At 39.0% G+C, this 27,769-nt stretch overlaps 2 protein-coding genes across 14 annotated transcripts in view; one reads left to right on the top strand and one right to left on the bottom strand.

The window, feature by feature from the left end:
• RABGAP1 (RAB GTPase activating protein 1) overlaps window positions 1-7,805 on the bottom strand; it is a 162,482-nt gene extending 154,677 nt beyond the window's left edge. Inside the window, exons 1-2 of one of the 4 annotated variants that reach the window (XR_014140151.1) lie at window positions 7,594-7,793; window positions 2,425-2,557 (exon numbers count right to left, since the gene is read on the bottom strand). The gene's annotated coding sequence lies outside the window, so the exon portion shown is untranslated. Of the gene's footprint in view, window positions 1-2,424; window positions 2,558-7,593 lie in introns of all 4 variants that reach the window. The other 3 variants (XM_081803539.1, XM_081803545.1, XM_081803542.1) reach the window with 3 other exon arrangements.
• A 90-nt stretch (window positions 7,806-7,895) lies between these two features.
• Window positions 7,896-27,737, top strand: LOC102737504 (zinc finger and BTB domain-containing protein 26). 10 transcript variants are annotated; one of them, XM_006739485.3, is made up of 3 exons: window positions 7,922-8,004; window positions 21,660-22,051; window positions 23,430-27,737. In XM_006739485.3, exon 3 carries the CDS (start codon window positions 23,439-23,441, stop codon window positions 24,708-24,710), a length of 1,272 nt encoding a protein of 423 aa, XP_006739548.1. In that variant the 5' UTR covers window positions 7,922-8,004; window positions 21,660-22,051; window positions 23,430-23,438; the 3' UTR covers window positions 24,711-27,737. The 10 variants fall into 10 exon arrangements, with proteins under 10 accessions (XP_030890570.1, XP_006739547.1, XP_006739548.1 ...); XM_031034710.2 differs by lacking the exons at window positions 21,660-22,051; window positions 23,430-27,737 and adding an exon at window positions 16,653-20,968 and having other exon boundaries at window positions 7,896-8,000; XM_006739484.3 differs by lacking the exons at window positions 21,660-22,051; window positions 23,430-27,737 and adding an exon at window positions 16,653-20,968 and having other exon boundaries at window positions 7,905-8,004.
• Window positions 27,738-27,769: the final 32 nt, after the last annotated feature.

Raw genomic sequence — 27,769 nt, 5'->3', positions numbered from 1 at the left:
TTTTTTTTTTTTAAAGATTTTATTTATTTATTTGAGAGAGAGAGTGAGAGAGAGAAAGAGCACAAGAGGGGGGAGCGGGAGAGGGAGAAGCAGACTCCCCGCTGAGCAGGTAGCCCGATGCGGGACTCGATCCCGGGACTCCAGGATCATGACCTGAGCCGAAGGCAGTCGCTTAACCAACTGAGCCACCCAGGCGCCCTCTTCCCCTTTCTTTATTCAAATAGCCTATGCTCTTTTCCTGGTGAATGAGTCATGTAATGTTTTCCTGTGCATAATGTATCCAAATCAACCAGAGAAAACACAAAAAGGTTGTGCTCTGTTGCAGTCCTTTATGTGACTTGTCTACTATTACAATAGACTTGGCTGCACTCCCACAGGAAAACAGCTTTGTTCCTTTTCTCCTTATACAGTTACATAATAATACACACCCATTTTAAAGTAGTAGTATCAAATAATAGATGCAGTATTATGAAACCCCCTGATATCCTGATGCACTTTTAATATTTTGGTGACTATACAATCAATGATTCTTTGATTCATATGTATACACCAAATATGTATGTAAATCTTAACATAAATTTTTTAAATAAAATTTTATTACAGATTGTACAGTATATGCCTTGGAGAACAGAAAACAGAAACAAGCTACAATAAAAAATAAAACATCACATTCCCACCACCAATGTTAATACCATAATGCATATCCTTCTTTGTGTGCCAACATACTGTTTTGTAAAATGAGATCACATGGTTTAGCAATCTGCTTTATTCAATTAACAAAATCTACTTTACCACTTCAGTATATTTCCCTCACATCTAATTCCTAGATCACATCCAATTTTCCATCAACCTGAAAGTATTTTTACAGTTGGCTTTCCCAAATCAGTAATATTTCAATTAAGTTTTCCTCTCATCTATTATCTACTATAATCAAATATTCTGTTGATTGAAATATATTTTTTTAAAGTTAGTTTTCCTAAATCAGTATCCAATCCAGGACCACACACTACATCTGGTTGTTCTATCCCTTAAATATTTTTTACTCTAGCACTTAAGAAATATACTAAGATACTGGCTTACTGAAGAAATCAGGCCACTTGAAGTGCAAAATTTCCCACTCTCTGGATCTGAATGATTGCTTCCCCAAGAGGTTACTGAATTTGTTCCTTTAGACCTGGTATTTCCTGGAAACTGAAAGTTCTATTTCAAGGCTCAATAGATTAATGTGGTAAGTTGGAGCCAGAATGGGAAAATCCACGAATGCTAAAATTAAAAAAAAGAAATTCAATCTATAAACCCATGGGTGCCCTCAGAGGTTTTTAAGGACAGTGCCAATATCAGATTTGGATTTTCTAAAAGATTATTCTGGTAGCAGTAGAAAAGGCAAAATGGGGTAAATGGAACAGTTTAGAGGCCGACTAAGATCAGAAAGATTTGAACTAAGGCAGAAGGGGATGGGGTGGGAGGGAACAGCGTTCAAGAGACATATGAAAAAGAAATATCTTCAAGTTTGCTGATTTTCTTCTGCCTGCTCAAACCTAATTTTGAATCCCTCTAGTGAATTTTTCATTTCTGCTATTGTACTTTTTAACTTCAGAATTTCATTTTGGTTCCTTTCATAATTTCTATATCTTTAATACTATTTCCATTTTTTTTTCATAGTTTTTCTGACTTCATCCATGTTTTCTTTTAGCTCAGGGAGCAACTTCAAGACAGTTGATTTAAAGTCTCGTAAGTCAGATGTCTCATCTTTCTCAGGGAAGGTTTCTGTTGATTTATTTTGTTCCTTTGAACAGGCCATACTTTCCTACTTGTATGCCTTTTGATTCTTTGCTAAAAAATGGACATTTGAATCTTATGTGATAACTGTGGAAATCAAATTCTCCCCCTATCCCAGGGATTGCTGGTTTTTGTGTGTATGGTTTGTTTTGTTTTGTTTTTTTAATTGTTGAAGGATATCTCTATGCCAGGAATCAGGATCAGCCTAAGATGAAAGCTTAAGGTCTCCTCAGTTCTTTTCTGAGCCTGCATCTTTTCCTGGTTATACACAGTGGCTTTCTAATTTTTCCTATGTAAGTGGTTGCTTCTGAATGTCCTAAGCCTTAAATTTCTGGCTCCCAAATGGGGTAAAAGGGAAAACAAACAAACAAAACAGAAGCTGTTCCTTCAAATCCCATAGAAGCCAGCTCAGCCTATGGGGGCTGAAACAATGGCAGTGACTCTGTGCCTGAATCTCAGAACTCAAAAGGCATAATCAGCAATCAAAACACAGAACTCTGGTATTTGGTGAACAAAATTCTTATTTCCCACCACAGCTCCAGCAAGCCACACCAGGAATGTGAACATGGCTGCCTGCCACAGGGCTGAAGGGTAGGAAGCAGGGAGGTGCTATCATGCTAAAGGCTGACATTGACTGAAACTAACCTCAATTTACCAACCAAACTTTCTCCTGGAAGGTGCAAGAATTCAAACAGACTCCAGAGTTACTTCAGACAGTTTCTGCCAGTACAACTGTTGTCTAGGTAGAGAGATGGATTCCTCGTGCTTCCTACTCCATCTGAGGAACAGAAAGAAAAGAAAAAAAGAAATGTGAACAGTGAATGGAGTTTAAGGGATCTGTGGGACACTATCAAGAGAAACAACATACCACTGTGGGAGTTCCAGAAGAAGAGAGAAAGGGGAGAAAGAATAATAATCAGAGGTGCCTGGGTGGCTCAGTCGGTTAAGTGCCTGACTCTTGATTTCTGCTCAGGTCATGATCTTAGGATCCTGGGATTGAGCCTTGCATAGGGCTTCACGCTCAGCACATAGTCTGCTTGAGATTCTCTCTCTCCCTCTTTCCCTCTCTTCCTGCACTTGTGTGCGCACACTCTTTCTCTAAGATTAGTGAATAAATCTCAAAAAAAAATAAAAGAAGAAGATTCAAACTGTAGAAAGCCAAAGAAAAGAGAGACTCTTAAAAGCAGCAAAAGAGAAGTGATTCTTCACATACAAGGGATCCTCAATAAGATTATCAGCCAATTTCTCATCTTAAACCTTGGAGGCCAGAAAGCAGTAGGTTAATATTATCAATGTGCTGGAAGAAAAAAAAAAAAAAACTGTTGACAAAGAATTCTGTATCTGGCAAAACTGTCCTTCAAAAGTGAGGGAGAAATTAAAATAATCTCTGATTTTAAAAAAGCTAAGGGAGTTTACCACTAAACCTGGCAATCAGAAGTGCTATAGGCAATCCTTCAGGTTGAAATAAAAGAATGCTCAACAGTAATTTGAAGCCATACAAAGAAATAAAGATCTCTAGTAAAGATAAATGTGTGGGGAATTATAAAAGTATTATCATAATTCCAGTTTGTAACTCCAGCTTTTATTTCCTATATGATTTAAAAGACAAGTGCATTAGAATATTAATCTATGTTACTGGGCACAGAGTGTATAAAAGATATAATCTGTAACATCAATAACAGAAAGAATGGGAAGAGCTATACAGGAGAGGTTTTGTATGCTATTAAAGTTGGTATCAATTCAATTAGATTGTTGTAACTCTTTGGTGTTAAATATAATTCCCATGACAACCACAAAGAAAATACCTATAGAATATTCACAAAAGGAAATAAGAGGTGAATTAAAACTTTTCACTAAAAAAAAATCAAATAAACACAGAAAAGGACAGTAATAAAAGAAATGAAAGGCACAAAGGCCTACAGAAAAGAAATAGCAAAATGGCAGAAATAATTCCATCCTTAGCAGTAATTACTTTAAATGTAAATGGTGTAAACTCTTCAGTCAAAGACAGAGATGAGCTGAATGGATTTCAGAAAAAAAAAAAAGATCCAACCATCTATGGTCTAGAAAAGACTCACTTTAGATCCAAAGATATAAATAGGTTAAAAGTGAAAGAATTTTTGGGCGCCTGGGTGGCTCAGTTGGTTAAGCGACTGCCTTCGGCTCAGGTCATGATCCTGGAGTCCCGTGATCGAGTCCCGCATCGGGCTCCCTGCTCAGCAGGGAGTCTGCTTCTCCCTCTGACCCTTCCCCCTCTCATGCTCTCTCTCTATCTCATTCTCTCTCTCAAATGAATAAATAAAATCTTTAAAAAAAAAAAAAAGTGAAAGAATTTTTAAAAAGATATTCCAGGGACTCCTGGCTGGCTTTAGTCGGTAGAGCATGCAACTCTATCTCAGGGTCCTAAGTTTGAGTCCCATGTTGGGCCTAGAGCTTACTTTAAAAAAAAAAAAAAAAGTTCCGTGCAAATAGTAATCAAAGAGAGCTGGGGTGGTTATACAAACGTCATACAAAATAGACTTTAAATCCAAAAAAAAGGTTACAAGAGACAAAGAAGGACACTATTTATTAATAAAAGGTTCAATAAAGCAAGATTATGTAAAAATTATAAACATTAACATACCTAGTAAGAGACCCTCAAAATATATGAAGCAAAAATGACCAGAATTAAAGGGAAGAATAAACAGTTCTACAATAGTTGGAAACTTCAATACTCCACTTTCAATAATGAATAGAACAACCAGAGAGGAGATAAGTTAGGAAACAGAGGAACATCCTGAGAAAACAACTAAACCTAACAGATATATACAGAACAGTCCACCCAACAACAGCAGAATACACATTATTTTTACATTCACATGGGACATCCTCCAGGACAGGCCATATAATTAGGCCACAAAACAAGCCTCAATAGATTTTAAAAGACAAGTATCATACAAAGTATCTACTCCAACCACAATGGAATGAAGTTAGAAATCAGTAACACAAATACATGTAAATTACACAACATGCTCTTAAACAACCAATGGGTCAAAGAAGAAATCAAAAGGGAAATTAGAATATATGTTAGAAATGAATGAAAATGATGACACAACATATCAAAACTGATAGAATGCAATGAAGGCACTGATCAGAGGGAAATTTATAGTTGAAAATGGCTACATTAAAAAAGAAGAAAGATCTCAAAATAATACCCTAACTTTATACCTTACAAAACAAGAAAAACTAGAAAATAAACCCAAAACTAGCAGAGGGAAAGAAAGAAAACAGATGAGAGTGGAGATAAACTAGAAAACAGAAAAAGAGAAAAATCAATGAAACCAAAAATTGTTTCTTTGAAAAGAACAACAAAATCAACATGCAAATAACTAAAATCAGAAATGAAAGTGGGTATTACTTCTGACATTCCAGAAATAAAAGGATTATAAAAGAATGCTATGAACAACTGTATGCCAACAAATTAACTTAGAAAAGAAACAAATTCCTTGAAACATATAAATTAAACTGATTCAGAAGAAATAGAAAATCTCAACACACATATAACAAGTAAAGAGATTAAGTGAGTAATCAAAAAACTCCCAACAAAGAATAGTCCTGTCCCAGATGACCACCAGAGAAATGTACCAAACATTTAATGAATAACACCAGTCCTCCTCAAATTCTTCCAAAAAAATTAAAGAGGAAATATTTCCTAACTCATTCTATGAGACCTTCATTATCCTGATACCAAAGCCAGATAAAGTCATCATAAGTAAGTTACATACTGATATCTCCTATGAATATAGATGCTAAAATCCTCAACAACATTTAAGACAATCAAATCCAACAACATATTAAAAGGATTATTCGCCATGTCCAAGTAGGATTTATTGCAGGAATGCAGCATGGTTCAACATAAAATCAATCCATGTAATATATCACATTAATAAAACAAAGAGAAAAAAACACGATCATCTCGGGGCACCTGGGTGGCTCAGTTGTTTAAGCGACTGCCTTCGGCTCAGGTCATGATCCTGGAGTCCCGGGATCGAGTCTCGCATCGGGCTCCCTGCTCGGCAGGGAGTCTGCTTCTCCCTCTGACCCTCCTCCCTCTCATGCTCTCTGTCTCTCATTCTCTCTCTCTCAAATAAATAAATAAAATCTTTAAAAAAAAAAAAAAACACGATCATCTCAATGGATGCAGAAAAGACATGTGACAGACCATAATGCTTTTCATAATAAAATCTCTCAGAAAACTAGTTATAGAGGGAAAATTTCTCTACATGATAAATGTATTTGTTAAAAACCCACACTGAACACCATACTCAATAATTCAGCTACCCCTCTAAGATCAGGAACAAGTCAAAGATGTCTCCTTTCACTGCTGCTATTAAACACTGTACCTGAAATTCTAGCCAGAACTATTGGACAAGAAAGAGAAATAAAAGGCAAATTGTGGAGAGGAAGAGGTAAAACTATCTCTATTCACAGACAACATGATTATATGGAGAGAAAACCTCAAAGAACCCATAAGAAAGCTACTAAAGCAAAAACAAAACAAAAATTCGGCGATGTTGCTGGGTATAACACCAACACACAAAAATCAGCTGTTTCTACACACCAGCAATGAACAATATGAAAAGGAAATGAAGAAAGCAATTCCATTTACAATATTATCAGAAAGAAAACCTTAAAGCTTGAAAACATTACTGAAATTAATGAACACCTAAGTACATGGAAAGACATTCTGTATTCACAGGTAGGAAGACTTAGATTTGTTAAAATAGCAATGCCACCCAAAGTGGTCTACAGATTCAACACAATATCAAAATTACAATCCTTTTTTTCTCAGAAATGTAAAAGGTCATCCTCAAATTTATATGGAGTTTCAAAGGGCCAAAACAACCTTGAAAAAGCATAAAGTTGGAGGACTCACACTTCCTCAAATGTGATAGAACAGAGAGCCCAGAAATAAACCGTCACATATATAGTCGAACGTGTCAAGACCATTCAAAGGGTAAAGAACAGTTTTTTCAAGAACCGGTGCTGGAAAAACGATATCCACATAAAAAGAATATGAAGTTGGGTACAGCTGTGGTGACTATTTTTTTTTTTTAAGATTTTATTTATTTATTTGAGACAGAAAGAATGAGAGACACAGAGCATGAGAGGGAGGAGGGTCAGAGGGAGAAGCAGACTCCCCGCCAAGCAGGGAGCCCGATGCAGGACTCGATCCCGGGACTCCAGGATCATGACCTGAGCCGAAGGCAGTCGCTTAACCAACTGAGCCACCCAGGCGCCCCGCTGTGGTGACTATTACACAACACTGTGAACGTACTTAATGCCACCGAACTTTACACTTACAAATGATTAAAATTATAAATACTGTGTTTGACCACAATAATACCTTTCCCCCAAGAAAAAAGGAGCCCAGTGAGCAACTGAATTGGCAATGAGAAGGAAAAGGACTCTAGAATGATGATCAAGTTTTCTGGTCGGCAGGACTGCGTGGATGATGCCGTTTACCAACCAACCTGTGGTCTAAGGGCCATAAGAAGCAGGTCTGCATTTGAACTTGAGATAATTAAAAGGTACATTAAGATTGGGCCAACCAATTGGAGATGTCTTCTGTGCAGCTGGCCCTGGAGCTCAAGAGACCAGTCTCGGCTGGCGAGAGTGATTTCTGAATGGTCAGCACGCTGTAGGTAACGGAAGCCACGGGAATGAAAGAGATCTCTGGGAAACACCAACATCCAAAAGCGAGGGCAGTAAACCCCCTTCTGCTTTCAGGGCCCCGGCTCCGCGAGTCCACATCCCTGGGCGGGAGGGTCTTACCAAGGCTTAGTGCGGAGGCACCCTTCAAGCCCACGCGGGCAGCAGGCAGCGGAGGCCCAGCTCCAGAGGAGCCGCTGCAAACGGGCGAAGCGCGCAGAGCAGAGCCCGGGACGCGAAGGAACCGCCACTCCTTCGAGTCGTCGGCGAGGAGCACGCAGCAGGCTTCTCAGATACTCTGCACCCTTTCCTCCGCGCGCAAAGTCCCTCGCCGGGCCCCGTCACCCTCCGACTCTTCCGATTGGTGGAGAGGACCAAGGGACCTGGAAGTTGTTTTGTCCGGCGAGGGCTGCCCTTCCGGTTCCGTTGGGTCCCCCTTTGGCTCGGGTTCCCTGCCCCTCCCCCTTCCCGGAGCCCCGAGGGGCCGGAGCTCCTGGCGGTGCCGGATCCTGACGGTGGCCTTCCCCCGGGTCTGTAAGTGCGGAGGCGGCCGGAGCGCCGGGCAGGGGTACGGGGTCTCTCAAGAGGGAGCCCCCTTGGGGCCCTGGATTGGCCGGGACCTGCTCTGGGATGGGGGCGAGGAGCTGGCCTAGGCCCGCTGGGACTTAAGGAACCCTTGGTCCGGCCCACGCTGTGCTCCGCCCCTCTCCCTTCCTTGCGTCTGGAGTCGGGAGCCTAACTATGCCCCAGGGACCTCCTCCTGGGACCCCAGCCGAGGGCCCAGCAGTTGGCTTGGACGCCTGACTCTGGCATCTTGTAGGAAGTGCCAGAGCTGAGGCCCTGGCAAGGCCTCAGTGCCGGCCCGCTAGGCTCACTATGCGTGCTGACCGAGGTTACCCTTTTGCCAGGGTTTCCCCCAAATCGGCCTCTGGCCGCAGCACCTTTTCTATTACTGGCGCTATGCCAGGTACTGGGGCTTCTTAAGATACCCTTCCAGTTTTCCAGGGTCAAGTTTGGGAGCCAGATATAAACATAATTGCTCCTGCGATTTATGTATCAGTCATATATGTGTGAACTACCCAATGGGCAGTTGCTAGGAAGGCTGAAGAAAGAAAGTGAGGTCTGAATTATACTTCTTGGAGAGGATGAAGTGGAGAGGAGCTTTTCAGGCAGAAGGAGGAGTTTGCAAGGCTCTGAAGGAATGACTGAGCGTAACTTGTGTGTGAAGAGGGGGAAATTGGGGGCTCTTGTGCGTAGGATGAGATACGAGGCTGGGAAAGTAGGCTGAGGTCCAGATAGTGGAAGGTTTAATCCTAAAGGAGATGGGTAGTTTTAGAAGAGTTTTAAGCAGGAGACTTATACAGTCAGATTTGCACTGTAGAAAGCCATGTTGTTCTAGAAGTCAGCCTATAGAAAAGAAATGTCTATAAGCTGATTATGGACACTTCAACTAATGTCTGGGTACTCTTACTGGAAATTCTTTTGAAGGAGTAATGGAATCAGCCTAGTGAAAGTTAATGAAGGCTTAAAATGGAGTTATGACAGTGTTACTGGAAAGAAGGGAGGTATGCTGGAGTGAATGGTGTGAAAACTCTGTAATAAATTGGATGTTGAGGGAGAAAGAGATAGCAAAGCTGATTCCTAGGTTTTAGGCCTTTGGCATTTGGAGAACGTTGATGCTATTATCAGCAGTAAAACCATAACCTTGTATATTACAAATTTATATTTTTGGACATGTTTAATTAAAGGTATAATGGAACAGCCACATAAGACTGTCCAGTATAGAGTTGGAAATGCAAATCTGCAGCTTAACCTCAGTGCTGTGGCTAGAGGTAAAAGTTCGAGTCACTGGCATAGAAGTAGAAGCTGTAGTAATATTTGGCATCAGGAAGGAAGTATTGAGAAAGATGGGAATATTTTGGGGGAATGGTTGCATTTATGAAGCAGAAAGGGGAATGAATTTGTGGGATAGCAAAGACAGAGGTAGGGGATACATATAAAAAGTACAGGGTTCCAGCAACCAAGAAGACCCAGAATCAAGAGAAGGGAATTTTGAGGAGGGTCCATTGGGACAATTCATGCAGAGCATTTGGGGAATGAGAGGGGGGAAAAAAAGATTGCATTTCCGTAGTAAGAGATAATTAGTGGGGCACCTGGCTGGCTCAGTCAGTAGAGCATGCAACTCTTGATCTTGGGGTCATGAGTTCAAGCCCCATGTTGGGCATAGAGATTACTTTTAAAAAAAGAGATCATTAGAGACCTTTTCAAAAGCAATTTTAGGAGAGTGATGAGGTCACGATTTATGAAATAATGGAGACCTTAACTGGTTTGATGTTAAATGAGAATGAGAAAAGGCCACATGTGAAGTGTTTCACGAAGAAAATTGACGGGCTTTATTTGTTTATTCACCTAACATGCTTATCAAGCACATTCCAGACACTGTTCTAAGCTCTTTTAAACGTTAATTTAATTTTTAATTTCCCATAACGATGCTATGAATTAATATTACTATTTGACAGATGGGAAAAATGAAGCACAGAAGGGGTTAAGTAACTTGCCCAGGGTCACACAGCTAGTAAGTGGTTGAGCAGGGTTTTCATCCTAGGAGATATGGCTCCAGAATCCATAGTTTTATCCACTGCACTAAGCAGTGACTGAATATAGGAGTGAAAGGAGTGGGAAAAATTTAAGCAAAGATAGGTTCATTGATAAAAAATGGAGAGGCTTGGAAGGAGAACCTAATTGAGAAGGTAAGTAATGGATGTATGTTTATATTACATATTTGTTTTTTATTTCTCTGTCTTATATCCTCTTCCAATCAATGCCACTTTAGGTCAATTTCTTTCACAATTAGGTCAATTTATGCCATGCTTTCATCTATCACTTACTATCTATAATCAGGTCTCCTCTTCAGCTTCAGACTCATATCCAACTAGCTAATAAATCTTCCGCTTCATGTCATGTAAGATTCTCTGACTAAACATTTTAAAACCAGACCCATGATCATCCCCTCCAATATTCCCTAGCTTATTGAGTGACACTGTGTCAAATTAATCCAGTCATTCAAATCAAAGGTCTTGGAGTCATCTCAAACTATCCTTTCTTGAACCCCCCTTGGTCACCAAGTCCATCAGTTCTTTGAAATATCTCTCAAATCTGGTTTCCTCTCTCTGTCCATATGATTGTTGTCAGTATTCAGGCCCTCATTATTTGGATCTTGATCTGCTAGAGTAATAGCATACTACAGGTATCCTTGCCTTCATGTCCACTGTTCTTAGAACCATTCGCCATTAATTTTTATTTTTGACTTACTGAGTTTTAGACAGTGCAGGAGTTTAGACATCACACATTTCAAGCAATAGAATAGTGGCCTAGGGCAGGTATTGTTGAGTAACTTGAGGGAAAGTTAAGTTTGGCCAAGGTTGGCCATGAGGATGGAGATTTAGGGATTTTTTTTTTAAAAAAATAGAGCATGTAAGTAAAACATGGAGAAACCAGATGGGCTTTCTGAGAGGAAGTAAGCTTTGAAAAAACAGCAAAAAATCAAGGACTAAGTTTTGAGAAGGATATACTTACCTTTACACAGTTTATTGGACCTTGAAGAGCAAACAAGCAAAAGAATGGTGGAAAGCTGAGGCCAGTAGTTAAGCAACTTGGCCATTTCTGTACAACAGTTTAAAAAGAATGAACTAGATCTCTATTCAACATATATAGTTGTCAAAAACAATATGTGAAAAAAGAAAGTTGCCAAACCATATGTATAGTTCATGTGTAAGAAACATAGTCTTATATCTTCTGGGGCTAGGCATATAGAAGTATTGTTTTTCAAATGGAAGGAAGGAGAGTCAAAAAGGACCAAAGTTAAACTCAGTAGTAAGTGGAAGATGGTTGGGAAAGGAGACTTATACAGTATCTGTGATGTTGAAAAAATTTCCAGGAAGGATATATTTCTGTATATATTACTTATAGTTAAAAGTAAAAACAAAACAAAAGATTGATAACTTGGAGAATGTTGTGTCATGAAAGTTACCCAAATGAAGAAAAAGATTGAGGTTTGTAAAGAGAAAGGCTGTGGTGTAATGCAACCTTTTTGAAAAATGGAGTATGGTGTTAATGAGAAACAAAGAAAGATTTCCAGGTAGTTATGAGTGCTAAGTTGAAAGATAAGGGTACTTTTATGAGGTAGATGACAAAATAGACTGACATATAGCTTGGGAGTTTATTATGTAGAATAGAAAAATTTTCCTTATAAGTAATTAGAGGTATTTGAAATAAGAAACTTGGGTATTTTCTCACTGCCTGTAGCATAGCAGTAAACATTGTCCAACTTAGAATATCCACTGATCCTTTTTGGTTACTCCTGTTTGAACAAGGGGAAGTTTTCAGATCAGTTGGCACATTTGTTACAGAGATAATTATGAAAGAACTGTATAAATATAACAAAGAGAAAGTGATCTTAAGTGAGAATATTCCTATTACATTGATGTTTGAGAAATAGGTCATTCAAAGCTTGCTAATAGGGGTGCGTGGGTGGCTCAGGTCATGGTCCCAGGTTCTTGGGATAGAGTCCCTCACCTGGCTCCCTGCTCAGCAGGCAGCCTGCTTCTCCCTCTCCCTCCTCCTGCATGCTCGCTCTCTCGCTCTTTCTAGCTCACTCTCTCTCAAATAAATAAAATCTTTTCAAAAAACTTGCTAATAGAAACTTGGCAGTATGCAGATTTAATTGCAGTCACCTAGGTAATAGATAAGGGCCTGAACCATGGCAATGATAGAATAGAGAGAGAGAATTTGGAAGTCATTCTGAGGAAAGAATCAACAGAATGTGGTGACCAAGTCTCTATTCTACCTGATAAGTTCTTTACTTTCTTTCAGTTACTCAAAGCTCTTCTATAATCTAGAATTATGTGAGTTATTTTTATGAAACTTATGAATAACTGCTACTATACTTAGAAGTTAATTACAGTTATTTGCAATGGCATTCAGATTTAGTATAAAAATATAAATACACAAAAGATGGTAAAAACATAAAGTTAAAATAGGTGAGAAACAAAGGTAAAACAAGGATAAGGCAATAAAATGCAATCAAGAATATGTCTAGTACAGGGGCGCCTGGGTGGCTCAGTCGTTAAGTGTCTGCCTTCGGCTCAGGTCATGATCCCAGGGTCTTGGGATCGAGCCCTACATCGGGCTCCCTGCTCGGCGGGGAGCCTGCTTCTCCCTCTCCCACTCCCCCTGCTCGTGTTGCCTCTCTCACTGTGTCTTTCTCTGTCAAATAAATAAATAAAATCTTTAAAAAAAAGAAAAAGAATATGACTAGTACATAAAAGGCTTACTGTTAAAGTCCTCTAGACTGGACACAAATTTGGCTTTACATCGTACTCTTTGTTTTTAAACAACCTTTTATTGAAGCATAACTGAATACACAAAAGTATGAAAAACATTAAATGTACAACTGAATGGATATGAGGAGGAAAGTCCGAACAGTTACACAGTTAACATTATTCATCACGTAAAACCTCACCTAGTCTTATTGTTTCCTACATGGACTTTGGCATCATGTAGCTTGGGCCCAAGTTGCACCTCTAATACTTAATACTTTCCACCTCTCATAAGTTGAGCAAGTTACTTACATCCTCCAAAATTGAGTTTCCTCATATGCAAAATGGGGATGCTAATAATGCCTACCTCCTAAGGATTTTGAGGATTAGGTGGGTCAATTTAGGTAAAGCACTTAGCACTATACCTGGGACATAGCAAGGATTCAATAAAGATTAGCTATCCTTTTTCTTATCATTAAGCCAGTTTATAAGAAACACAATTATTCTTTTTCATTTTGACATTTTTACAAGTAAAAAAAAAATTTGTTTAAAATTTGGTTTTACACTGTCAAAACTATTTTGGTAACAAACGCTAGAAAGGAATTTTCCCCAGGACACTCAAACGAGGGCCTCTCTATCATAGAACAATAATAATTTCATAGGGGACATTAAAGAGTTAATTATTCTGCTGGTTTTTGTTGAATGAGCTGTGTATAAAGTAACACTTGGTCCTTGCCCTCAAATAACTAATATTGTATTGAAAAGAGAAACTGGTGGCAGGAATCGATTAAAGGGATAAACTATGTGGTCCAGAAATAAGAGTTTATCAAAGACAGCCAATAGAGTACACTGACATATATTAGGCAAAACCTCTTAAACAGAACAAATTTTCCTCACATTCTTGGACTATAGCAGAGAAATCAAAGCAAGCACTTTCCTGGGGTACCTACCTGTTGGGCTGCTCCCACTGTTAAGTTTCTTGAGACTGATTGATAGGAAGTACTCCAGCTCCTCATCTTTAGAGCTTCAGGGAACAATTATCCCTAAGGATAGTTTGTCTAAAGCACTCTGAGTATTATCATCCTATAGATGAAAGGAATCAATGATCATTTTTGTGTGTGTAGGAAAATACTAACCTGAGGGTAGACTGAGGACAAGCTAAACTCTAAAAAAGAATGCCCCTTTTGTTTGGCCACTTGAAACAACAGTCATTTTTATAACTTCTGGTTATAAATTGGGGCATTCACTGTTTCCAGAATGAATGTATGAGGCCACTGTAATTGCCGAAACTAACCAGTGATAATATAATTTTGCTGCTTTCTTTATTGATATGTTTCTTGTATCTCCTAGATTTTTCCTTTTTATTTGATATTCACCATCTTTTCTCTGATGCTGCATTTGCTTCTCTATATCCTTCCTTTCTCATCTTTATTGTGATTATTCATTACCTATACATTCAGAATGCCATATAAAGGAAAAGCTTATAATTTCTGTATGTCTATTTTTGTTAATAAAGCATGCCATTTCTCCCTCCTACATTTCACCTTTCTTCCAGTGACATTTTCATTCAGCTGAACTCTTAAGTTTGGAACCTTTACACATTCCTTTTTTTTTTTTTTCATTCTCTGTATCTAGTCAATCACCAAGTTCTTAAAATATCTTTTACTATTTTTTCTTGCTCCTTATTCCCATTTTCATTCCTTTCTAGGCTCTCATGGCCTCAGACCCATAATGCTTTTACAGACTCTGAGCTGATCTTCCTAACAGCAGGTCTTCCTTCCTTCCACTGTCAAACAAATTCAATAGGTTCAACAAACACAAACTGAGCACCTGCCGTATGTTTAGTACAATATTAGGTGATGGGAAGACAGACCAGTTTGAACAGAAGAGGGTCTGGCCAGTAATGCGGCTGTAGGAAGTAGAATTTGAAGCAAAAGGAAAAAGTGTTTTGTCCTAGAAGATGCAGGTTCCCAGCATTAGCCTCATTGAGTGAGATGGAGATGTTTCCCTCAAATGCCATGAAGCTTGCAGTTTGGAGGGGAAGGAACAAGTACTTAAAATATTTTGAGTGTTATGGTAGAAGTGCTATGCTATGGGTCCAGTAGAGACAACTGTTCTAGTCTAAGAGGTTAGATAGGGGCATCTCAAGAAATAAAGGAGCGATGGAGCACCTGGCTAGCTCAGTTGATAGAGCATCGCACTCTTGGTCTTGGGGTCATGAGTTTCAGCCCCACATTCGGTGTAGAGATTACTTAGAAGAAAGGAAGGAAAGAAGAAAAAAAAAAAGAAAGAGAATTAATTAACTGTACTAAGGCCTGGAGTCAATAGAGTGCTGTCATGCACCAGGCACTGAGCAGTATGAGTAAGACCTGGACTCTGCTTAAGGAGCTGGTGTTCTATGAGCCTTGGTCAGTTACTGTTACAAAAGATAGAAGATTATAAAGATTGGGCTTCAGGATCTATATGTGGCCAATTACAGCTGATTGTCTCTTGTGATTCTCAGCTATGGAGTTGATAAATGCACAAAGTTCAAGGTGAATTTATTGATGCACTGAGATTGTAGAGCTGTTTTTCAAGGGTAGAGTTGCTACACCTACTGATCTTCCAGAAGGCTGGTATATAAACATTGTGCCAGTTTATTATTTTTACAATGACTGGTGGACTGGAATTATCATGTTCACATAGGTAATTCATCCTTCCCTTTAGAGAGAAACATGGGAAGACAAATTATCAGAAAATCATTTAGAGAGTATAGAATCAGAACATAGGAACTTTCTCCAAAGGAATTGCTATATAAAGGGACAGATAGGGAAAGAGTTTGGCATACACCTTCTCCATGGTTGAATGGGTTATGCCAATGTTTACCTTAATTATTATTTGGTTTATTTCATTAGTTTATCCTCAAAGGTTAGTCTTCATCTAGGAGACAATGGGAAGTCACAGAAGGATTTTAGGCAGGGGTTGGATATAATCAGATCGAGTTTTTTTGAAAGTTGACATTTGGTATAGAAGTTGGATTAGAAGGAACAGAAGCTGGAACCCAAGAAACATTTATGATCCTGTTCTAGTAGTCCAGTTGATGAGTAATGATGGATAAACAGGAATAAAAAGAAAGAACAGAATCTATAAGCTATTAATTTGATTGATTTTATTCCTACTCAGATTCCCACCAAGTGCCTCATGTTTTTTCTATATAAAATATTTTATTTACTTTCTATATCAAGAAATCTTGCTTGAGAGTTTAGATTTGTCCAAAATGCACAGGATAAAGACCTGTGCCTTTGACACTGTCTGAACATTGTCCCTTTAAGTCAATTACTTTCAGTTTATTGCAGAAATGCTTGTATGAATAAATGCACATCAGTTTAAATAGAAGAGGATTTACCCAGGAAATGGGGCAAGCAAGGTCACTGCAGTTCTTTAAAATAGAAAGCAAAGGAAAACATTTTGTCTTTGAAGAAGCAGGTTCACAGTATCATGTTAAAGAAAATAATTACTTTATTACTTGTTGGGATGTTTTTAGTTTGTTTTTGAAACCTGATCGAATTCTCATTTGAGAAGCGAAAAAATGCTCTTAAAGTAGCTCAAGCTCTATTCTTGTATTAAGTATCTTAAAAAGTTGAATGGATGCCAAACTATTTACACTGATACAAGTCTACTCCTTAGGTGCAATTGACACTTGATGTGGAATAATTTTTCACAGCCTTTGAAAGCTGTTACACTAGCTTCCTCTTTCAAGGAAAATCTCATTTGGATACATACGAAGAGATATGACAACACAAATTGTTTTTGGAAGGAAAAATCCAGGTATCTTAATTGTTTGAATTTTCTTAAATTCATCCTTTTTACATTTCTGTTCTTTAGGTCTGCCAAAATGTCTGAAAGATCAGATCTCCTTCACTTCAAGTTTGAAAATTATGGAGATTCAATGTTACAAAAAATGAACAAATTAAGAGAAGAGAATAAATTTTGTGATGTTACAGTTCTCATAGATGATATTGAGGTACAGGGGCATAAAATTGTGTTTGCTGCAGGTTCCCCCTTCCTAAGAGACCAGTTTTTACTGAATGATTCCAGAGAGGTGAAAATCTCCATATTGCAGAGTTCCGAAGTGGGGAGACAATTGCTCTTATCCTGTTATAGTGGTGTGCTGGAATTCCCTGAGATGGAACTGGTCAATTACTTGACTGCTGCAAGTTTTCTTCAGATGAGCCACATTGTAGAACGGTGCACACAGGCCTTGTGGAAGTTTATAAAGCCAAAACAACCAATGGATAGTAAAGAGGGATGTGAACCGCAGAGTGCTTCTCCCCAGTCAAAAGAACAGCAGGGAGATGCCAGAGGCTCCCCAAAGCAGGATTCACCTTGTATTCATCCATCTGAAGACAGTATGGATATGGAGGACAGTGATATTCAGATTGTTAAGGTAGAATCTATTGGGGATGTATCCGAGGTTAGAAGTAAAAAAGATCAGAACCAGTTTATTTCTTCTGAACCCACTGCTTTACATTCATCAGAGCCCCAGCATTCCCTGATAAATTCAACTGTGGAAAACAGAGTAAGTGAAATAGAACAAAACCATCTCCACAATTATGCCCTCTCTTACGCAGGCAGTGATAATATCATCATGGCCTCAAAAGATGTCTTTGGGCCTAATATTCGAGGTGTAGACAAAGGCTTACAGTGGCATCACCAGTGCCCAAAGTGTACCAGGGTGTTTCGTCACCTGGAGAACTACGCCAACCATTTAAAAATGCACAAACTCTTTATGTGTCTACTCTGCGGCAAGACTTTTACTCAGAAAGGCAACCTTCATCGACACATGCGTGTGCATGCCGGCATTAAACCTTTCCAGTGTAAGATCTGTGGGAAAACCTTTTCTCAGAAGTGTTCCTTACAGGATCATCTTAACCTTCACAGTGGAGATAAGCCCCATAAGTGTAACTATTGTGACATGGTTTTTGCACATAAGCCAGTTTTGAGGAAACATCTTAAACAGCTGCATGGCAAAAACAGCTTTGATAATGCCAATGAAAGAAATGTGCAAGACCTCACAGTGGATTTTGATTCTTTTGCATGTACAACAGTCACAGACTCTAAAGGGTGTCAGCCACAGCCTGATGCAACACAGGTCCTGGATGCAGGTAAACTGGCCCAAGCTGTCTTGAACTTAAGAAATGATAGTACTTGTGTGAATTGAGTAGGGGCTTTATGCTTTCAACTTAGAATGGACTGAAAACATGGCAATAGTCTCGAGTCTTTTTAGGAGTGATTTTGCTAGTTTGACTTCTCCAAAGCCTCTGTGCGGGTTATAGGGGTGAGTCAAAGCACTAACAGACCAGGCAACTTACCACTTGGAGTGGTCTTGCCTTCCTTTTGCCCTCTCCCATTTTGTGTTTTGAATTATTTATCCTGTGATGTCTGTTTTCCTTTTTCAAGGAGTATTCCATTTGTCTACCTAACATTGACTTTTGTCTTAGACTGAAACTATTTTAGGCTTTTCACTGGGCACATTCTGAAGGTACTAATAAGTTAATAACATCACCTACAGTCCACTAATAGATGCTATGCTAAGAGAAGTGAATAGTATTTTTCTTTGGCAAAAAATAGGCTGAGATATAAGGTGATACTGCTTTTGGCCTGAATATGTGCTAGAACTTCTGGTTGCCTATTGTTAATTGCCTACTGATAATGAATCTGCCTCCTACCATTTGTACTTGTCGTGGAGCTGGTATGAAGTATTTTGGGTTGTTCTGTACTCTTCAACAGTATTATGGCCCAACTTCATGTCACTGAGTAGTTCACATAGACCAGAGTACAATCTTTTCAGCAACATGGATCAGCATGAGGAACATAATTAACAAAGGATAGAAGTACAATTGTACAATAGCACTTACATAGGAGTTCTTCCCAAAAAGAAGCCAAATGCTTATAATTAATGTGTAACTTCTTGTGGATGTTTTTAAGTCAGGATTGCTCCAGGCACACTTAAAATGTGCTAAAGTATAATGGTCTCTCTAAAAAGGGGCTATCTGGGAGTCCGTCTCTGGACTTTGTGTTAGAGGCTAGCCATCAGAAAGGTGAGTTTGGCCTTCAGAGTTTTGTCTGGTGTAATGTAGTCTCTGCATTCTCATTTCTTCCTGTACTCCAGTTTCTAAAATGGATGAAAAAAAGTGGATCACAGAGGAGCAATCAGGCTTTTGCATTCAGATATTCCTATAAAGGTACACAGTCCCATCTTGCCATGTTTCATAGATCACTAATACAAAATTGATCTTCCAAGATGGAAAAACACAATTGTTTTTCCTAAAGCACATGTTAGAGTTAAGAAATAAAATTTTGAGTCTCAGTAGCTTTTGACTCATGAGTTAGATTTAGGTGATAGGAGTCTTAGAGTCCTTAGAGAATCTTAAGAGATCATCTACTCCACCTCTTTTTTTTTTAAGTTGGGGTATCCAAAGCTCGAAGAGGTGGCCTTGGCCAAAGTAGAGAAGTGACTAAGAATGAGCTAATGTCTTCTAATTTCTCACTATCTCTTGGCTTAAAAAGATTTAGTACATGATCAAAAGTATATTAACAAAAAGCTCCGTTTGTGCTTCACTTTTGGGAATCCCTGTTGGCTTTTTGAGACAGCCCGGATTTGGCAAACAAAACATCACAGGAAGGATGTGTTTTTGTCAATTAATTATTTTTTGGTTAGAATGAATATTACATTCTTCTCAAGCAAGTGACTGACTTGCTAGGTGGTGGTCAGGGAGGGAAAGGATGAGTAAGAATAGTGTGAGAAGGATCCAAATGTGAAACTGATTTTTGTCTGAAAGCAGTGTTTATTTAGTTTCCATCAGGATTTTCTGGGGTTTTTTTGAGCTATGAGAATGCATGTACAGATAAACCAAAACTGAAGTTTAACTTGAGTAATCACAGGGAATTCTTAAAGTTGTTATAATTTGATGCATTGACATGTGAATCTGATTTGAGCTATAATTTCTACCTTTTGTTAAAACACTTACAATGAGAATAAAATTGAGTGATAAGATTAATAGGTATCTTATGCCTAAAGTCACTCATTTTTATGGTCTAATGATGCTACCTAGCATTCTGATTTTTATATTATCCAGCCAAAGAGTACCAATTCTATGCAACAGTGAGACATTAATATGTTAACCAATACTTCTCTGAACATCATTTCATCATAGGGAAATTTCAAGTTGGAGTGCTTCCTTTGCTTACATTCATGTCCTGTTTTGTTACTGATTTGAAGACTAAAAGGCGTGGGTTCAAATAAGGTTGGTCTCTTTGGTTGGAGACTTTCTGGGTTCATTCAGTAGTTGAGAAGCTACTCAATTATTGGGCACCTTTGTTGCCAGGCACTATGCTAGATACTGAAGATATGAAGGTAAGATTGCTGAAGTCCCTGCCCTCACAGAGCTTATACGGTCTATTGTAGTCTTAGATAAGGTGATTTAAACTAGGAATAATAAAGAAAATGCCTTGCTTCCTTTGATCACTTAATCACATAAAATCAGCATCTTGATGGTTTTTTATCAGTAAAACTTCCAGTTCCCACCTTTTGCAACTGCAAACCACTGAAGTGATTTACAGTCTCCTCCATTTCTTGGCTGGAGAGGTGTTCTGTTTCTGTGAGACATTTTCTTAATTTGGTGGGACCTGACTTTTCTTCTTTGTTTATACATGTTTCTTAGATTGTATTGCAAAGTGCTCAAGTTAACTGATATCAACTACATTTTATAAGGGAAGATGACTTTCAAAACTAGTCATATTCTTATAGAGGAGTAAATTTTTTAAAAATCTTAGTCATTCTACATTTGTATTTTATGGATCCCCAGGATAACTAAAAAGGACTCTCTTTACCATAGTTTGGTTTTTAAAAAATTACCACATCACCGTTATTTATTTATTATTTAATTTTAAAGACAAACTCCAAACTGAAGTAGCTCTGAGGTAAATCAGATGTGGTTTTGTTTTAGTTTATTAGAAGATCTATAAATGGAGGGTGACCAATGTCACCACTTCTAAAATATTGTCCTAAACAAACAAACCAGAATATTTTATTTCAGCTGGTGAATAGCTGTTCTAAGTCTGTTGTATGTTAGACATACTATGAACTACCTCTTCACTTATTATGGGGAAGTTTCCTTAATAAAAGTGTGACAATTAAATCTCTGGTGTCAGTGATTTCTTTTCTCTCTCCCTCCTGCTTTCCTTTTCAATTGCCTAAATTTGAATAAGGAAAGCTTTCTTCACTCCTCTTGTTTAAACACATATTAATCAGGCATTCTGAGCATGGCTTCTGAAGCAAATCAGGTTAACTAGAAATTGTTAGTAGGGTCAATTACTGAGGGGGTAGAGCTACTGCTTTTAAGAACTGGTTCAGACATTCCTTCATTTAGCAAATACTTGATGCCTACTCAGTGCTAGACTTCGGTAATGCAAAGATCGTAAATCACTGTCCTAAATACCTCCGCCCAGATGGGTCACAGATTTCAATACAGGTATGATAATTGCAATAATAAAGGCAGCCAAAGGGCTTACAGGCTCCCAACTGGGGGCCAACTAATTCAAGGGCAATTCAGGATGGCTTCAGGAATGACGTGATTTATGAACGAGATTTTGAAGGATAAGTGGGAGGAGAGTTAGGGCACGTGGGAAGAGGCAGCCCCAAGAGTTTAGATAGGCCTGGGTTTGCCTAGAACTGGCGGGGAGGGGGAGGGGGCCGGGGGACGGTGACGCGACAGATGGGTGAAATGAGATCCAGAGGTAGGGGCCAGATCCTGATGGTCATTAGCTAGGAAATCTCGAATGCCGATCCTTATGGCGGTCTCCTTTCCTCTGCCACCTTTTAAATTGTAGATGGCCCAGTGAGGAGAGAACCCGGCCCGTAACAACCCATGAGGGCCTCCCAGTGGTCCCGTTGCAGGGTATTCCGATGGACGCGCTGTACCTCAGCCTCACAACCCGTCTGCGATACGGACGCTGGGGAGAACTCACGAAGGGGACGGCTTGCGTGCCGAAACTGGGGCAGGAGAGATGGGATTTGCCGGAATACGGGTGCCTCTCTGCCATTCCAGGAGCGGGGGTTGTGAGGAAGGGAGAATGTCTCAGGATGTCCTTCCGGGACGCCAAGCGCACCCCAGTGAGGAGTAAAGCTAGTTGACACCGGATGTGTTTCCTCCCAGGCTAAGTCCACCTTCCGGCCTGGGCCGCCGCTGCTGCGGAAAGCTGGGCTCTGGCTCTCTGAGTCGGTGAGTGAGCGCGTTGGAGACGGGCAGGTGGGGAAGCCTGAAGAGGAGGAGGAGGAGGTAGAGGGCAGCTAGGCGCGGACTGGGAGGCTACCCTGGTGCTGCAACCACCTGACCGACAGGGCCTATGGGAGGCTTACTCGGGAAGACCCGTGTGTGGTTGAGTTGCAGGATCTTCCAGGCCACCTTGGGCCCCGATCAGTTCAACAGATGTTCCCTCCGCTGTGCCTGCTCTTGTGCCTGCCCCTGTGCTCGCTGCAGAAACTCAGAGGAACCAGGCACCTTTTCGTGGTGCTCTGGGAGCAACTGACTCTCTGTTGGGGAGACAGGAGGAGGAGTCACAGCAGTCTTAATTGATTTGGGTCTGAAAGGAGCCAAATCACTAGCTGGAAAGAGGAACTGAAGTTTTAATGTAACATGTACAAAAGTGTATTCCGGTCTTCTTGCCTGGGCAATGGTGAAAATCTCAATGTCGAAGGAGCTTTGATGAAAAAAAGAATAGAGGATACAAAGATAAAGCCTTAAAGATGGTTAGGACCAAATAATGAGGGATCTTGCATTTGCTAAGAAGGGTAAGCTGTCCTGGAGGTAGAGGAGAGCAATGGAGGATTTAAAGTAGAAGAGGGGGGCACCTGGGTGGCTCAGTTGCTTAAGCGTCTGCCTTCAGCTCAGGTCATGATCCCAGGGTCCTGGGATCAAGTCCCACATTGGGCTTCCCGCTCAGCAGGAGGTCCGCTTCTCCCTCTTCCTCCGCCCCCTCTTCCCACTTGTGTTCACTCTCGCTAGTGCTCTAGCTCGCTGTCTCCCTCTCAAATAAATAAAAAGATTTTAAAAAATAAAGTAGAAGAGAGAAATTTTTTTAAAAAGTTTTAAAAGATGTTAATTCTGGTGGCACTTAGGAGGGTAGGTTGGAATATGGGAGAGTGTGGTATCAAGGAAACCTGTTGGAAGACCTTGCAGTAGTCCAAGGGAACAGAATGAGGACCTGTAGTAGTGATGGAGAATAGGAAACTTGGAGATTACATTAAAGTTTCTAATGTGAGAAACTATGTTAAGTCCCCTTAGTAGTGGGTATTAACAGTGTCTTGGACCACAGAACAGATAAAATTTAGCCAAGGAGAAAAACAGAAACCATTAAGTACAACTCAGTGTAATAAGTACTGTAAGAAAAATATGAAGAACAGGACATGAAGTCAAAAAGAAATGCATTTTCATTTTCTCAGTTTTGAGATGGTGGCATAGGAGTTCACTCTTTGCACCTAGATTAGAATTTGAATTTTCTTTTACCCAATTCAGGTTTGGGATTTTTTGTTTGTTTTTACCATCACAATGTAGGAAAGCATTCCCTTTTACATCAACGTTTGTGTTTTATTTTGCGTAGATTGTGACCATGGCTGCTGAATCCGATGTTCTGCACTTCCAGTTTGAACAGCAAGGAGATGTAATCTTGCAGAAAATGAATCTCTTGAGACAGCAGAATTTATTTTGTGATGTGTCAATTTATATTAATGACACCGAGTTCCAGGGGCACAAGGTGATTTTAGCTGCTTGCTCTACTTTCATGAGAGATCAGTTTTTACTTACACAGTCAAAACATGTCAGAATCACCATCTTGCAGAGCGCAGAAGTTGGCAGAAAACTGTTGCTCTCTTGCTATACTGGAGCACTTGAAGTTAAAAGGAAAGAGCTTTTGAAATACTTGACTGCTGCTAGTTACCTGCAGATGGTTCACATTGTGGAAAAGTGCACAGAAGCTTTGTCAAAGTATCTGGAAATTGATCTTTCAATGAAAAATAACAATCAACATACTGACCTGTGTCAATCCTCTGATCCAGATGTTAAGAATGAAGAAGAAAATTCAGATAAAGACTGTGAGATAATTGAAATTTCAGAAGATAGTCCTATAAATATAGATTTTCACGTAAAAGAAGAGGAAAGCAATGTTTTACAGTCTACAGTAGAGTTGACATCAGAGAGAAAGGAAATGAAGTCACCAGAGCTGTCTTCAGTAGATATTGGTTTTAAAGATAATGAAATTTGTATCCTCCATGTGGAATCTATTAGTACTGCTGGTGTAGAAAATGGGCAGTTTTCACAGCCTTGTACCTCTTCAAAAGCAAGCATGTATTTCTCTGAAACACAGCATTCACTGATTAATTCTACGGTTGAGAGCAGAGCGGCAGAAGTTCCTGGGAACCAAGATCAGAGCTTATTTTGTGAGAATACTGAAGGAAACCAGGGTACAGTGAATGAGATTCAGAATCTGGAGGATGCTTATTCACTGAGGCACCAGTGCCCCAGGTGTCCTCGAGGATTTCTTCATGTTGAAAACTACCTGCGCCACCTTAAGATGCATAAGCTGTTCTTGTGCTTACAGTGCGGGAAAACATTTACGCAAAAGAAAAATCTCAACCGGCATATTCGAGGGCACATGGGCATACGGCCCTTTCAGTGTACAGTGTGCTTGAAGACATTTACTGCTAAAAGCACACTTCAGGACCACTTGAACATACACAGTGGAGATCGCCCATACAAATGCCACTGTTGTGACATGGATTTCAAGCACAAATCTGCCCTCAAAAAGCACTTAACCTCTGTCCATGGCAGAAGCAGTAGTGAAAAACTACCCAGGCATGATCTCAAAAGGCAAAATCTACTATAATTAGAACCACACCTTGCTACGTAAGCCTTATATAATTCTGTTAGGCAAGTTTTTCTACAGAAATGCAGCATCTGTTATATTGCATCCCCCCCCGCCATCTTTGGGTCTTAATTTTGGTCTGCCTACACATGTTATTCTTTCTGAACTTCTACTAACAGTTCTAAAGTGTGGGAGACATGATAAAGCTAATGGGATGCTGTCTTATCTCATATAGTATATGTAAGTCCCAGTGGTATATCTAGAGAAATAATGTTCCTCTCTTAAATATTCTTGACTCTAGTGACAGAGGATCCAGCAGTATTTCTAGATTCTGATTTTGACTCTCTAGATAAATAATGTACGTGTAAAATCCCAACCACATAATAATTTTAATGAATTAGGATAACAGGAAGAGAAAATAGACTTAAAAACATGCTGTAATCCATTATTAATTCTTTGTAGGACTAGTGAATTTTTTTTTTTTAAACAAACTGCGGTTGGATTCTAAAGCTAAGCACCAAGGTACTTGTTTTAAACTGTAAGGGAACACATTTCAAATTCACTTGGGAGTAGTAGAATTTCCTTCTACATGGGCTAATATTCCTTAAAATAATGGTTCCATGATTTTTTAGTATACGTATTTTAGAAATGATTAATCAAGCCCAAGTTTCTTGATTTTATTTCATGAAGTTGTATTTAATAATTTTTTGACCAGTGAAATTATACCACTGGCATGAAGCTCTGAAAATTTTCTTTTAGAAATATCAACTTTACCAAAGATACTCTACTGTTTCCTTTCTAAAATTTATTTCATTTTTATTTTTTAGTTAACATATACTAAAACTGACCTTTGTTTTTGGTCTACATTTCCATGAATTTTAACACATGTAGATTTGTTCAACCGCCACAGCAGTCAGGATACAGAACATTCCATCATCCCTAAAAACACCCTTATGATGCTCCTTTATAATCAGCTCCTCCACCTATCTTTAAATCCTGGCGACAGTTGCTATTGCTATAATTTTGCCTTTTTTGGAATGACATGAGTGGAATCTTGTAGTATGTTCCCTTGTGAGATGATTTTTTTTACCACACAGAATGTCATTGGATTCATCCATGTTGTTGTGTGTATCCATAGTTCATTTCCTTTTTTACTTTGAATTGGCAATATATACTATCTTGCTGCCACTAGGTGAACAGTTTAAATATGGTTGGCTATTAGTGTTCTCTTAATCATTAACTATTTTCATTTACATTAATGCAATTTTCATTTACCACATGTTGACAAAAACCCTAACCATCCCTAGAGTTTTATTCTGTATTCCAGAAATGTGCCAAAAGCAAAACCATGACTATATGCTTATTTTAGTGAGAATAATATTTCTGATTGTGTTATGAGCCATTGCTCTCTGCTATCCCTGTGTACAAATAACACAAAACTTTTGTTGTCAAAACAAAGATTAAAATCTATTGCAGGGCAAATCATACTCTCTAAAATGCAGGAACTACTCTTAAAGAAGGCTGACTAGATGCATCTTACTTTCAAGTTGTTCTATTCCTCCTCTACTCACCTCAGCTTTATGTAGAATTTCTGTTATACTTAGGTTCTGAAGCCCTTCCACATTTTAAAATGTAATATACTTTCTACCATTTATAAGAATTTTGTGATTGATCACACGTTGATAGTTATAAATGTTAAATATCCTTTTTGTGATACTTTTGTGAAAAACATATTCTCCATAGAATTTTAACTCTGGGAGACACTTTAAGGAATCCACCTCTCATCTTTGATAAGAAAACCAACTTCATAACCCCCTCCCTCCCCATATCACTTGTTAGTGACATTGGACAGGTCACCTCTCTATCAATTTTTCTTAAATTTATGTGTGAAACAGTAACTTTGAACTTGGTAATTTGTAAGATCATTTCCAGGTCCAAAATTCTATGATTTTATACTTAAATCTCCCTGAGTTTCTAAGAACAGAGAAGAGGGGAAAGCAAGAGAGGAGAGTTTTGTGTCTTTATGAATGTTGCTATTTGAGTACTACTTTGGAGACAGAATTTTTCTAAAGTAAATAGTGTTTTTCTTCCACTGGAGAACATGATAGTTCAGCATTTAATTTTCTTTCCCATTTGACCTATGATTGGCCACTTCTAGGTATGAAAACATTTCCCTTTCAGAAATAGTTTGTGCTTGAAGTACTTTTCTTTTCTTTTCTTTTTAAAGATTTTAGTTATTTATTTGACAGAGAGAGAGATAGCGAGAGCAGGAACACAAGCAGGTGGAGTGGGAGAGGGAGAGGCATGCTTCCCACCGAGCAGGGAGCCCAATGCGGGGCTTGATCCCAGGACCCTGGGATCATGACCTGAGCTGAAGGCAGTCGCTTACAGACTGAGCCACCCAGGCGCCCCTGAAGTACTTTTCTTATTTTTGTTTCCTAGGATGAAATTTTGTGGGGAAGGGATGGAGATGGGAGGGAAGGGTAAAAGAATAGTAATAAACTGTTTTTTTAGGCATTGGTATCTACTATCCTTGATGTTTGAAAAAAATTATGGTTGAACTATGTTTAAGTTTTATGTGTGCCTTGTAAGATTCTTGTGACATTTTTTGTAAGCACTTTGAGATATTTGCTTGGGGGGGAACGGTTGTTTTGTGCAAGTGATGGTTGTTATTTATTTTTATTTATTCCTGTCCAGTAGCACAGAGTGATCTCAGAACATTCCTAGGACAGTTTCTGTTTGCATGATGTATATAAACAGTTCCGGGAAAATGGAATCTTTTTAAAAATGCAGGTATGGCAAAGTAAAGTGTTGAATTTATTCATTTAAAACATTCACTTTTAGTTGTTTGTGTTTCTGATATGATGGGGAAAAATGCAACATATTTGAGTTCAGCCTCTTCATTTACTGCATTTATGTATAAAGGATCTTGGAAAGGTAGTTGTTACTTTGGTATAAGAGAAAACCCATGCTGTTTTTCCTTGGATGTAACTATTCTATATCTTTACATAAAAAATAAGTAAATAAACTGGAGATGGGAATGGAGAACTTTGTGTTTTGTCTACATCTCTGAATTTTAA

This window comes from Leptonychotes weddellii, chromosome 14 (genome assembly GCF_054177405.1).
Source record: "Leptonychotes weddellii isolate Sample4059 chromosome 14, ASM5417740v2, whole genome shotgun sequence".
Classification (NCBI taxonomy): Eukaryota; Metazoa; Chordata; class Mammalia; order Carnivora; family Phocidae; genus Leptonychotes; species Leptonychotes weddellii.
This window is presented reverse-complemented; position numbering and strand designations above follow the sequence as displayed.

What these genes read in the sequence shown, in the direction of transcription:
- LOC102737504 (XM_081803565.1), top strand. Translation starts at nt 16,471, where the DNA reads ATGTGGAATAATTTTTCACAGCCTTTGAAAGCTGTTACACTAGCTTCC.